This window comes from Nicotiana attenuata, unplaced genomic scaffold (genome assembly GCF_001879085.1).
Source record: "Nicotiana attenuata strain UT unplaced genomic scaffold, NIATTr2, whole genome shotgun sequence".
NCBI lineage: Eukaryota > Viridiplantae > Streptophyta > Magnoliopsida > Solanales > Solanaceae > Nicotiana > Nicotiana attenuata.
In genome coordinates this window covers 183,670-196,472 of record NW_017672211.1, presented here as the reverse complement: position 1 = coordinate 196,472, position 12,803 = coordinate 183,670, and the positions used below count along the sequence as shown (strand labels likewise).

At 40.0% G+C, this 12,803-nt stretch overlaps 1 protein-coding gene across 2 annotated transcripts; it reads left to right on the top strand.

The window, feature by feature from the left end:
• The first annotated feature begins 7,463 nt into the window (after nucleotides 1-7,463).
• LOC109212338 (extensin-3-like) lies at nucleotides 7,464-9,271 on the top strand. Of its 2 annotated transcripts, XM_019375969.1 has the most exons (2): nucleotides 7,464-8,447; nucleotides 8,807-9,271. In XM_019375969.1, the coding sequence occupies exons 1-2, from the start codon at nucleotides 7,515-7,517 to the stop codon at nucleotides 8,840-8,842; spliced, it is 969 nt and encodes a 322-aa protein (XP_019231514.1). In that variant the 5' UTR covers nucleotides 7,464-7,514; the 3' UTR covers nucleotides 8,843-9,271. The 2 variants fall into 2 exon arrangements, with proteins under 2 accessions (XP_019231514.1, XP_019231513.1); XM_019375968.1 differs by lacking the exon at nucleotides 8,807-9,271 and having other exon boundaries at nucleotides 7,464-8,743.
• Nucleotides 9,272-12,803: the final 3,532 nt, after the last annotated feature.

Sequence of the window (12,803 nt, the reverse complement as noted above, 5' to 3'; positions counted from 1 at the left end):
AGACCCATAGGCCACTGAATACGTTCTCAGATGTTCCCAGAAATACCACATTCCAGAATACTTCACTTTGAAGAACTTCCTGCGAATCTGCATTCATTACCATTGCTTTCCAGATACCGATACATAAAATCCCATAATTAACATAAAATACCACAAGTCTTGATCTTTTCTAATGAAACACAGTCTCTAACCACATACACAACCTTAAGACACCTGATTAGTACATGCAAAAATCTTGAACACAATAAAACCATTCTCGAGAGTCATTCACCCTTATACAACTATAAGTTACCTGACTTAACGAACAGAACCACTCGTGCCTTATTAGCACTCTGACACCGCAAAACATGATCTCTTACCAATACCAACAACCATCTTCCTTCTCTATACACTGAGCATTCTTTATCAACAACAGCTCAAGACATCCTAGTATTTTTCTCATATCTACGAAAGCACCATATAACCTTTGTCAAAATTTTGCTCCACTCGTGCCATCCTCGGCTCAATTCAGGACTGATTCGCCAGCATATCTCGAAACGGAACCAATATAGCACATAATCGTGCGATCAGCTAATCAATAGCAACCTCCCCAACTTTGCTCGAAGCCATGTATCAAGACACACTTAACAACTCATAACACTTTTACTCTAATGATGCTACAATGTTATAGTGAGATTAAACTCAAATCATATACAAGTTCTGTGAAAGCACAGATCATCCAGCACTGAAATCCTCTACAACCCTCGCATTCATCCCCATATCAACTAAGTCCACTCTCTTAAGCGACCCGAATTTCTCAAATTTACAACACGTACCTTTCGATTACACATGGAATCTTCTAACATACACGTAAGGACCATACCACTTAAGAACACTCCGCAGGAGATGACCCACCTGCTTCGCCACACTTTAGTACTTCAGGAAAATATAGTATCCACCATCATATACGTTACACAGTGAATTTAGTCTACCTGAGTCCAAACTCACATCGCCACATGTATTGCACTTTACTTCTCAACTAGGAGATACAAAAATATTCTTCACGCGCCCATAATTCGGGCTACACATCAAATCACAATAGGAAGCGAATCACTTAACAGTTCATCTATTATCCAGCAGACTCCTTCGTCACTACCAAGTCATATAATTACATCTCGCAGTACTAACATACTCGTCACATGAATACCAAACCGCCATTCCGGCTAATAAGGACAATACTGAACATATAAGTTCAAAGCACTTGCTCACAAAATCAGCACCTCAGTGCTCAAGCCATAGACAAAGATCTGATCTCCAGTCCTCCAGACTGGCCCAACATACTCACGAAGATCACATCTCGCCCCTTGATCGGGGAATCACAAGCCATCAAGTCACCTCTGATACTGTGCGCTAAGGTGCGCATTCAAATGCGTGGAAGGAATTTCAAAAGTTATATCTCAAGCTGAATCAAGTACGCACGATAAGAATTCCAAGAATGGGAAGTTTTCCTAAAGGTTCTGCAGCCTCTCGAGGAGAAGTACAAGCGTCCCCATACCGTACCGCGAGACTCTACTAAACCGGCTCATGACTCGCGAGACCTAGTAACCTAGGCTCTGATACCAACTTGTCACGACCCCAATCCCGGTCGTGATGGCGCCCAACACTAATGCCAGGCGAGCCCGACCAATTTAAATACTCTCAACCCAAATACACAATCCGTTAACAAATAAAACGATTAAAATAGCAAATACAAAGGTTCCAATCCGAAACTAAATAAAATAGTATGGAAATAATAACAAATTTCCCAACATTCCCCAACAGATCTGGAGTCACGAGTCTAGAGCCTCTAGATGTAACAGAGTAATATATATCCATAGTAATAAAGAAGTCTAGGATATGGAAAGACAAATGAAATAAAGGGGAGAAGTCGGGTCCTGCGGACGTCAGGCAGCTACCTCAACAACTCCTAAACCGAAATCCAAGAAGACAGCAAACAGCTCCACTAAGTCTCCGGAGTACCTGAATCTGCACACATGGTGCAGGGAGTAAAGTGAGTACTTCCAACTCAGTGATAATAAGAGTAAATAATAACTGAGAGGCAAAAAATCACATAAGAGCACTCCATCACGCTATATAGGATAGTACAACTCTCTTAGAAAAACAATGAACCCGTGAAAATCCTTTAGAAAATATCTGACTCAGTTTAAAACCTCTTTTGAAAACATATTTTTCCAACAATCAAGCAAATGAATGCGTAATCAGATAGTGCAAGTCCGCACATAAGTCAGCCCCTCGGGCACAGCACTCCACAAACAATTAACACCAGGGCGTCTGGTAAACAGTGCAAGAAGTAACATGAATGCCAATGAAATGAGAGTGTTGAATGTCATGACACGTAATACAAACAGGAACCAATGCATGAATGCAATGCAATGCACATGACCGCTGCGGCGCGCAGCCCGATCCATTTGGGTACTCGCGCTCACTGTGGGGGTTCAGACTCCGGAGGGGCTCCTACAGCCCAAGCGCAATATCAATATCACACCGCTGCGGCGCGCAGCCCGATCCATCCTCAGTCCAGAAATGCACATAAGCCCCTTGGGCAATAGTAAAATAACAGTCTCAACTCAAAACGTCAGTAAAATATCATTTAGTTTTTCAAATATTAGAAAGATAGCTGAGTTTGCGAAACAGTATTTTAAACCTTGGACTGTGATAAAATAATATGCAAAGTAATGCAAAAACAGTGATATCAATCCCTGAAGGATTCAAACAACTGGCACGAAGCCCAAATATAGCAATCAGCCCAAATAATGATGATAACAAGTAGTTTCAGTCAATTACGCAATAAAACCAACAACCGGGACGGACTAAGTCACAATCCCCAACGGTGCTCTACCCCACGCTCATACCTGGCGTGCAAGTCACCACAATACAGCACTATGATGTGCAAATTCGGGGTTTCAAACCCTCAGGATATCATTTACAAGTATTACTCACCTCGGACCGGTGAAATCCCTAGCTTGCGACGCCTTTGCCCCTCAATCGGCCTCCACGCGCGTCGAATCTAACCAAAACCAAAGCGAATACATCACAATATGCTAAGGGAACAATACCCAATCGAAAACAATCGAAAATTAGCAAGAATCTCGAAACTAGCAAAACCCGAGCCCCGGGCCTACTTCTCGAAAAATTACGAAATTTACATCACCGGATTCCTCGTCTCGCCACGAGTCCATATATATATAATTTACCAAAATCGAAGTTCGTTTGACCCTCCAAATTCCATTTTTACATCATAATTTTCTCAAACCCTAACTTCCATTTTTAACCTTTAATTCCTTGGATTTTCAATGTTAATCCATGATTTTACACCATAATATCATAATCTAAGTCTAAGAATCCATACCTGATGATAGCCCTCGAAACCCTCTTCAAAAATCGCCCAAAATCTCCTAAGTCCGAAGTCCAAAATGTTTCTTCTCTTTCAAAATCGTGAAAACACTGTTCACTTAAACTCAGCCAGGTTTCGCTTCTGCGGTTGGGATACCGCACCTGCGGCTCCTGCTTCTGCGCAAAATAACTGCTTCTGCGGTCTAACTTAAAATCCTCAGGACCGCTTCTGCGGTCACCACCCGCTCCTGCGATGTCCGCTTTTGCGGACTGCCTTCCGCTTCTGCGGAAATTGCCAAGCCCTCAAGGACCGCTTCTGCGATCACAGCTCCGCTTAAGCGGCTCCCTTCAAGACCCGCAGAAGCGAGAATACCAGAAACAGCATGCCTTCAGCTGTATGAAATTCCAAAAACTCCCCGTTAGCCATCCGAAATCATCCCGAGGCCCCCCGGGACCTCAACCAAAAGCACCAACATGACTTAAAACATTATCCAAACTTATTCCAATCATCAAAACACATCAAACAACACTAAAATTATCGATTCTCATCGGATTCAAGCCTAAGTTCTTTAAAACTTCCGAAACTCGCATTCGATCAAAAACCCAACCAAGCGACGTCCGACTGACCTAAAAATTTGCAAACATATCCAAAATCACCTAACGAAGCTACTGCAACTCTCGGAATTCCATTCCGACCCTCGGATCAAAATCTCACCTATCAACCGGATTTCGCCAAAATGCTAACTTCGTCAATTCAAGCCTAATTCTACACCGGACCTCCAAAACCAATTCAGATCACGCTCCCAAGTCACAAATCATCTCCCGAAGCTAACCGGATCATCGGAAATCACATCCGAACCTTCGAACTCATAAGTCAACATCCGGTTGACTTTTCCAATTTAAGCCTTCCTTAAAGAGACTAAGTGTCTCATTTCCTATCCAAACCAATTCAATTCAACTCTAACTCACTCGTTGCTGATAATGAAACATGAAGAAGCAATAAATGAGGAAAACGGGGCGGTAATACCTGATACGACGGGTCGGGTCGTTACATCTCGAAATAACACCTCTACGGCCAAGGGCCATCGCCAAAAAAGAAGAATTCGACCTCGCTCGGATTACAACGAGTTAACATTTCGACCTTAGCTCGAAATAACACCCCTACGGCCAAGGGCCATCGCCAAAAAAGAAAAATTCGACCGCGCTCGAATTACAACGGGTTAACATTTCGGCCTTAGCTCGAAATAACACCCCTACGGCCAAGGGCCATCGCCAAAAGAGAAGAGTTCGACCTCGCTCGAATTACAACGGGTTAACATTTCGGCCTTAGCTCGAAATAACACCTCTACGGCCAAGGGCCATCAGCCCATCGCCAAAAAAGAAGAATTCGACCTCGCTCGAATTACAACGGGTTAACATTTCGTCCTTAGCTCGAAATAACACCCCTATGGCCAAGGGCCATCGCCAAAAGAGAAGAGTTTGACCTCGCTCGAATTACAACGAGTTAACATTTCGGCCTTAGCTTGAAATAATACCCCAACGGACAAGGGCCATCGGCCCATCACCAAAAAAAAAGAATTCGACCTCGCTCGAATTACAACAGGTTAACATTTCGGCCATAGCTCGAAATAACACCCCTACGGCCAAGGGCCATCGCCAAAAAAGGAGAGTTCGACCTCGCTCTAATTACAACGGGTTAACATTTCGGCCTTAGCTCGAAAAAACACCCCTACGGCCAAGGGCCATCGCCAAAAAGAAGAATTCGACCTCACTCGAATTACAACGGGTTAACATTTTGGCCTTAGCTCAAAATAACACCCCTACAGCCAAGGGCCATTGCCAAAAAGAAGAACTCGACCTCGTTCGAATTACAACGGGTTATCATTTCGGCCTTAGCTCGAAATAACACCCCTACGGCCAAGGGCCATTGCCAAAAAAAGAAGAGTTCGATCTCGTTCGAACCACGACGGGTTAACATTTCGACTAGCTCGAAATAAGACCCCTACGACCAAGGGCCATCGCCAAAAAAGAAGAGTTCGACCTCGTTCGAACCACGATGGGTTAACATTTTGACCAGCTTGAAATAATACCTCTACGGCCAAGGGCCATCACCAAAAAGAAGAATTCGACCTCGCTCAAACCACGACGGGTTAACATTTCGACCAGCTCGAATAACACCCCGACGGCCTAGGGCTATCGCCAAAAAAGAAGAGTTCGACCTCGTCCAAATCAATATTCGGCCTCGTTCGAATCAACCTTCGTCCTCGTCCGAATCAAACTTCGGCCTCGCCCGAATTAACAATAGGCGACCTCGTCTGAATTCACAATGGCGACCTCGTCCGAATTCACAGTGGGCGACCTCGTCCGAATTCACAGTAGGTGATCTCGTCCGAACACACATTCGGCGACCTCGTCCGAATTCACATTAGGTGACCTCGCCCGAATTCACATTCGGCGATCTCGCCCGAATTCACATTCGGCGACCTCGCCCGAATTCATATTCGGCGACCGCGCCCGAATTCCCATTAGGCGACCTCGTCCGAATTCACATTCGACCTCCTCGCCCGTCCATATCCACGAACGCGAATGACCTCCTCCGATGTCGCCATCCTTGCCAAAGCCACTATCCTGGCCTCGACGGCCTTCTCCAACTCTACTGTCTTCTCGATCGACTCATCACTCGAGTCATTGGCCCTGATCGAACTCCGCTAAAGTTCAGCCCGCGGGGATACCACTTTGACCTAAAGATTGGCACCCTCAGTTGCGATCCACACTAGTCGACCTCCCCATCCGAATTTCTCGAACTACGATTAATGAAGTCCGCTCACCGAGCTCGACCAAGAGACGAACTCGATAAGCGGAGAGACTAACTGTATGGGTCAAAATTAGATCAGAGAAATTCGGCACGTGAAGACATAAGGCCAAGGTCGGACAGTCATCAATAATGCCGAGGTCGGGCAGCGATGAAGCAACTACTTTGCTTTGGAATCCGCAAAAGGAATATTCTACTAAATATTCCCTCTAATTGTACCTTTTCTTTTAGGGTTTTTCTAGGAATACCCCTTATAAATAGGAAGGGAGGACTTCCCAAAAAGGGGGCTCTCTCTCTCTCTCCCTCTCCCTCTCTCTAGAAAATATGTAAACACATCTCTCTAAAGAGATGGGAGGATCTGTGATCCCATACCTTCATCAGATCCAAAAAGGGTCTTAAGGTTCTTGTATTTGTCTATCATTCATCTTTATCAAATGAAAGAAGATCCGTCTCACTCAAGATTGGGTGAATCTTTTCCTTTATTTATATTTTATTACCACTTAATGTTACTAAATGCATCTTTCTTTATGCTATTAAATCTGGCCACAATCACTGCCAACATTTACACTCGGCTATGTTTTTCTATTCATATGGTTCATCTCGGATCTAGAGTTAATTATCCTTAACTAGGATTTATCCCTTCGTTTTCTTTGATTGATTTGTTCAAAAAGGTCCCAATATCTTTTGAGCCAACAGCTTTGTTTGTATAGAATCGCACACATCGTGCTGATAACTATTGCATTTTTGTTTTCCTGTTGCTTTTCTTTGGAGATAAGGGCAGTGATGTAGCCACATAGAGTGAAGGGTGGTCATTTGAATACCCATCATTTCGAAAAATTATTTTGAATATATAGAAAATTATACTGTGTATATAAATCAAAATTAACTTTTATACATATATATTAAACTTTGAATATCTTTAGCGAAATTCTTGGCTTCGCAACTGGATAGGGGCAATGTCAAACTCAATTATCATAAGTCAACTTACAGATTTTGGCATTGTAAAAAGAACAAAGAAAATGCCCCATTTCTTTGTTCTGTTTATTGTTTAGAAATAGTCAATCTTTAACTACTTTGGGTATCCCCTTTGTTGTACTTTTATTGAGAATTTTTTATTATTTTTTGTCACCAGATAATGCCTCCCACTTTGTACGGATTAAGTCCTTATTTGGACCTTGTTCTTAACTTAGTGGGTAACCATTGCATTAATGTCCAAAACTATGTCACATACTCACATTGCCTATAAAAATCAGAGCTCTCTACTCAAATATGCAAGACAAGTCCTAGTTCTATCCTTCCCTTTTCCAGCTATAGTTTGTTGCAAATCAAAATGACAAGCTTAGGGAAGTTGGGCCAATGGCCCTTACTAACAGCTGCTTTGGCAATTTGCTTAGTAGCCAGCACTGTTGTTGCTGATTACTCTTATGGCTATACTTCACCTTCTTACAACTCTAAGAAGTACTACAAATCACCGTCTCCATCCAAGTATGATGTACCCACTCCTTACTACAAGAAACCTGAGGAACCTGTTGCACATTCTCTATCACACTACTACAAATCTCCAGCACCTTCGAAGCACGACTATTACAAGTCGCCATCATCAATAAAATATTACAAATCGCACTTGCCAACAAAATATTACAAGTCGCATGCTCCTTCAAAGCACTACTATAAGTTACCTGTTGTAGTAAAATATTACAAGTCACATGCTCCTGCAAAGCATTACTACAAGTCACATGCTCCTGCAAAGCATTACTACAAGTCACCTGTTCCTTCAAAGAATTACTATAAGTCACCAACTCCTTCAAAATATTATTACAAGGCACCTGTTGCAATCAAGTATTACAAGTCACCTGCTCCCTCAAAGTATTATTACAAGAAACCTGTTCCTTCAAAGTATTACTATAAGTCACCAACTCCTTCAAAACACTACTACAAGGCACCGGTTGCAAGCAAGTATTACACGTCACCAGCTCCCTCAAAGTATTACTATAAATCACCAACTCCTTCAAAATACTACTACAAGGCGCCCGTTGCAACCAAGTATTACAAGTCACCTGCTCCCTCAAGGTATTATTACAAATCACCTGCTCCCACAAAGCATTATTACAAGTCCCCAACTCCTTCAAAGTACTATTATAAGTCTCCGTCGCCAGCAAAGTACTACAAGTCGCCTACACCCTACAATTCACCACCTCCACCAAAAACCTATGAACAATCACCATCATACTACTCACCTCCACCACCAACGTACTACAAGCAAATACCCACCTATGCTTCACCTCCACCACCTGTGAAGTATGAGCAAGCACCCACGTATGCTTCACCTCCACCACCAACGTACTACAAGCAAACACCCACATATGCTTCACCTCCACCACCAGTGAAGTACGAGCAAGCTGCCACCTATGCTTCACCTCCACCACCAACGTACTACAGAAAACACCCACCTATGCTTCACCCCCGCCATCTGTGAAGTACGAGCAAGCACCAACATATGCTTCGCCTCCACCACCTGTGAAGTACGAGCAATCTGCCACCTATGCGTCACCTCCACCACCAACGTACTACAAACAAACACCTACTTATGCTTCACCTCCACCACCTGTGAAGTATGAGCAAACACCCACCTATGCTTCACCTCCACCACCTATGTAGTACGAGCAAATACCTACATATTCTTCACCTCCACCACCTGTGAAGTACGAGCAAACACCCACATATGCTTCACCTCCACCACCAACGTACTATAAGCAAACACCCACCTATGCTCCACCTCCACCGCCGTCAACATCTCCCCCACCAACCTACTACTAATATTCAACCCTTCTCTTCAATCATTTTCCACTTCTCCATGACTTATAACTCCTCTTCATCCTCCTTCTGAGTATTTCCATTTTCATTCCGCCACAATTTTATGTATGTTCCCCAAAATGGTCGGCTTTGTTTGTTGTGTGTTCTTTTATTTTAATAATTTGTAATATTTATTATTTGAGTTTTAAGTAAGATCCTTGAGATCTCCATCAATTTGGCTTTATTATATCAAGATCTCTTTTTTGATGTAATTTATCAAGAATCTCTGGTTTATCATAATTATTACAGTATTATTTATCCTTTGAATACTTTAAGGTCTTTACACATAACTCCTGACAAGGTCGGCTCTAACACTATAGTGGTAAGGCTTGTGCCTTAAGCCCCCAGTTTTTGGGGCCCCATTTTTTAGAAATAATATATACTTTATAAGTTTATATGTATTTAGAAAAATGTTTATTAGTATTTTTGTAATTTTCATATAAAAGGAAAGAAAACCTTTTAGATATGTAAATAAAGTAAAGATTTGACTTACTTAAAAACGGATAGATAAATAGTTTTTAGTTTGAGTTGATTTGACAATTCTACTTTTTACTCCTTCTTTCCCAACGCTTCAATCTCTTGTTCTACATATTGCACAAACAGGGGCGGCCAAAAGGGTCAAGTAACTAAAGCAACAACTTTAAGCCCCCAAAGTTTTTGAGGACGCCAAATTTTTCTTTTTGTTATCTACCCATGTTCGGTATTTGTATTGAGACTTCGACTAATCTGGATTTGTACCGTGTAAGGCCTAGTAAAAGAGAGAACACATTTGACAAAATTGTTTTCATCCACTAGGCTCGAACTCGATACATCTAATTAAAGTAAGTTGGAACATATTCGTCTCGCCACAATCTTTAGAGGTTGGGCCTAATTATATCCAGTATTTAAAAATAACTTTTAGTTCAGTATTGATGTAACCATTTGAGCCAAAAATAGGAGAAAGAGAATTACTCCCCTAAACTCATACCACGAATATAAAATCTTTCATTATTTAAATTTTGCGATTGACATCATTAGTGAGATACCTATATTATTATTGTTCTCCTTTTTATATTTCTCACTAAAAAGGTGTAATAAACTTTTATATTCTGTCTTTTCGTATCTTCAATAGTCCAAATTATTTTTTATCTTTCTCATCAGAAAACGTGTACTACATTCTCTTATTCTCTTTCTTGGTTTTTGCAAAAAAGCTTAAATTTTCGATATGTTATATTGTTCTGTAAAAATAATTTATTTTTTCTATACAAAACAAGAGCTGAGTACTATTGAATAAAACTATATTGCGCATTCCTTTTTTTTCTCATGTTTCAAGTGTTATAACAAGTATATTAGAACATCAAAAAATTATTTTGATATCAAGTTATCAACTTCTTGAATCTGGTTCTATTACCTAAGATCAACAATATCTTAGGAGATTTTAAATTATTTATAGAAAAATTATTAACGACTTTCATCTCAAAAGCTAGAAAAATAGATTTCAAATAAAAATATAATGAATTGTTTTTTTTTTTTTCTAAAAGGCCCCAGATTAAAAATTGGCTTTAGGCCACCAATCTTCTTAAGCCGCCCTTGGACATCTATTCCAAACTCTTAGTTGAAGAGGGACCACCTAAGAGTATTATTTCTTGATAATTTTCATCTCAAGAATGGTTGATTACCTACTAAAAAAGAAAATTATGGATGTGAGTCGTAAGACGTGGTCATGGATGGACACAACAGTAAAGTTTCTTCTAACTGTACTTATCAGCTATTTAGGAAATAAAATTATATATAAATAAACAGAATAAGAAAGAAATGAAGATAATTTATACTCCCAAACTTTTCGTTAAAAATAAAGCTCCTCCCTCAACTTTGAACAATAGTCATTCTTCTTCTTTATCCTATATAATATTTTTTTTGCCCTTGAATTTTCAATTTCCTCCTCTATTTAATACTTTTTTAATGATATTTTTTATGATTTTAGCTATAATTTAAATTATGTATATCCTATTATAAATTGTAATTTAAGTTCATTAAAATTATAAGTGGAATAATCCTTTTATAAATATTTTAAATTTACTATTATCTTTATGATTGCTATTTTAATGTAATACATATTAATTATATATTTAAGTTATATTTTCTTAGTGGCAGAGCCAAAAATTCATATAAGAGGATTGAAAAATACACCAAAGAAATTTATTTAGGATTTGAACTTGTGAACTAAGATAACTTTTGAATCTCTATACCATTTTAATATCATCTTCTTATGTCAAAGGGATCCAAAATTTTACATATAACTAAAAAGTTTGTTTTTGTCCTATTTGTCCAGTCTATTTTTCAGGAAAAGGGATTCAACTGGATTCTCTTACCTTATTTGCGCGTTAACTTTCTCTCTTATTCTCTATTGTCTAGTCTATTAGAAAATATTTTAGGTTTTCCTTCAAACCCCAAGTTTCTACCAATTTTCACACTTTAATCCGCAATAAAACCGTGTATTTAACTTACCAGAGGTGGGATTAACTTACCTCATGATTGATGACGAAATCCCTCTCTTCAAGGCTCCAAAATCGCCCATCCAAAGTGAAAATGTGTGAAAAATGAGCCAAAACTCGTCCTTTAAAGAGAACACTGCCCAGCGATTCTCGCACCTGCGGTCGCTTGACCGCTTCTGCAGTCCCGCAGGTGCGGCATATGGTCCACTTCAGCGATCCTCCTCCAGCCCCTCCACTTCGCATCTGTGCCTTCTTCACCGCAGGTGCGGTCCCGCTTCTGCGGCTGGGTGACCGCATCTGCGGTCTCAGCACTCCTAGCCAAAGTCGCATCTGCGACCCTCATGGCCGCTTCTGCGGCTCCGCACCTGCGGCCAAAACCTCGCATGTGCGGTTACACCAGATATCAGCTGCTTCAGTTCTTCATTAAATTCCAAATTTGATCCGTTGATCATCTAGAATCCACCCTAGGCCCCCGGGACCCCGTCCAATCACACCAACTAGTCCCAAATTGATAGCTTCAAGGTTTCACGTATTAATTTTGATGATAACAAACCAACACAATTATTAATCAAAGAACATTTACTTGTGGTAATCTTATTTTTGTACAGGTTTATTCAAGAAAGAAGATGTTGGTAAAGATCCAAACAAATATGGGAAAGAGAATATTATGTGAAGAATTTATCTAGGAAGTTTTTTATGGGAGTGAATATCAAATATTGAATGACTCACTACAATATCAGAAGAAGAATCTACAAGATATTACGAATGGAAAGTTTTTCAACATCTTGAAAGGAAAGTTGTTAGAATCATGGAGAAGATCTATTATTTTGTGGAAGAAAAATACTACATGTAAAAGATACTACAAGACTAAGGAAGAATATATTTTCTATGGAGAGAAAATATATTATGGATGTAGTACAATCTATACTATGGAAAGAGATTATTTTCCAAGATCAAGAAATGAATATTTTCAATACAATAGGAGAAGAATATATTTTCTATGTAAAGTAAATATCTCTATTATGGAAGATTATTTTACAAGATCAAGAAAGGATTTCCAATAGGAGTCCAAAGATGCCACTATTATTTATGGGAAAATATTCTTACTACATTTCCCCTTTGGTATGAAAAAAATAATGTATGGAAATAAGTTTGAGTTCCATATAAAGAGTGACTATTGCTCTTATGGAAATTCATCAAGGCTATTCAATGAAGAATTTACATATTCAAGAAAGAAAAGTGGAGACAATTAGGATCTGTCCAAGTACATGAAGTCAAACAAGGAAAGGAAA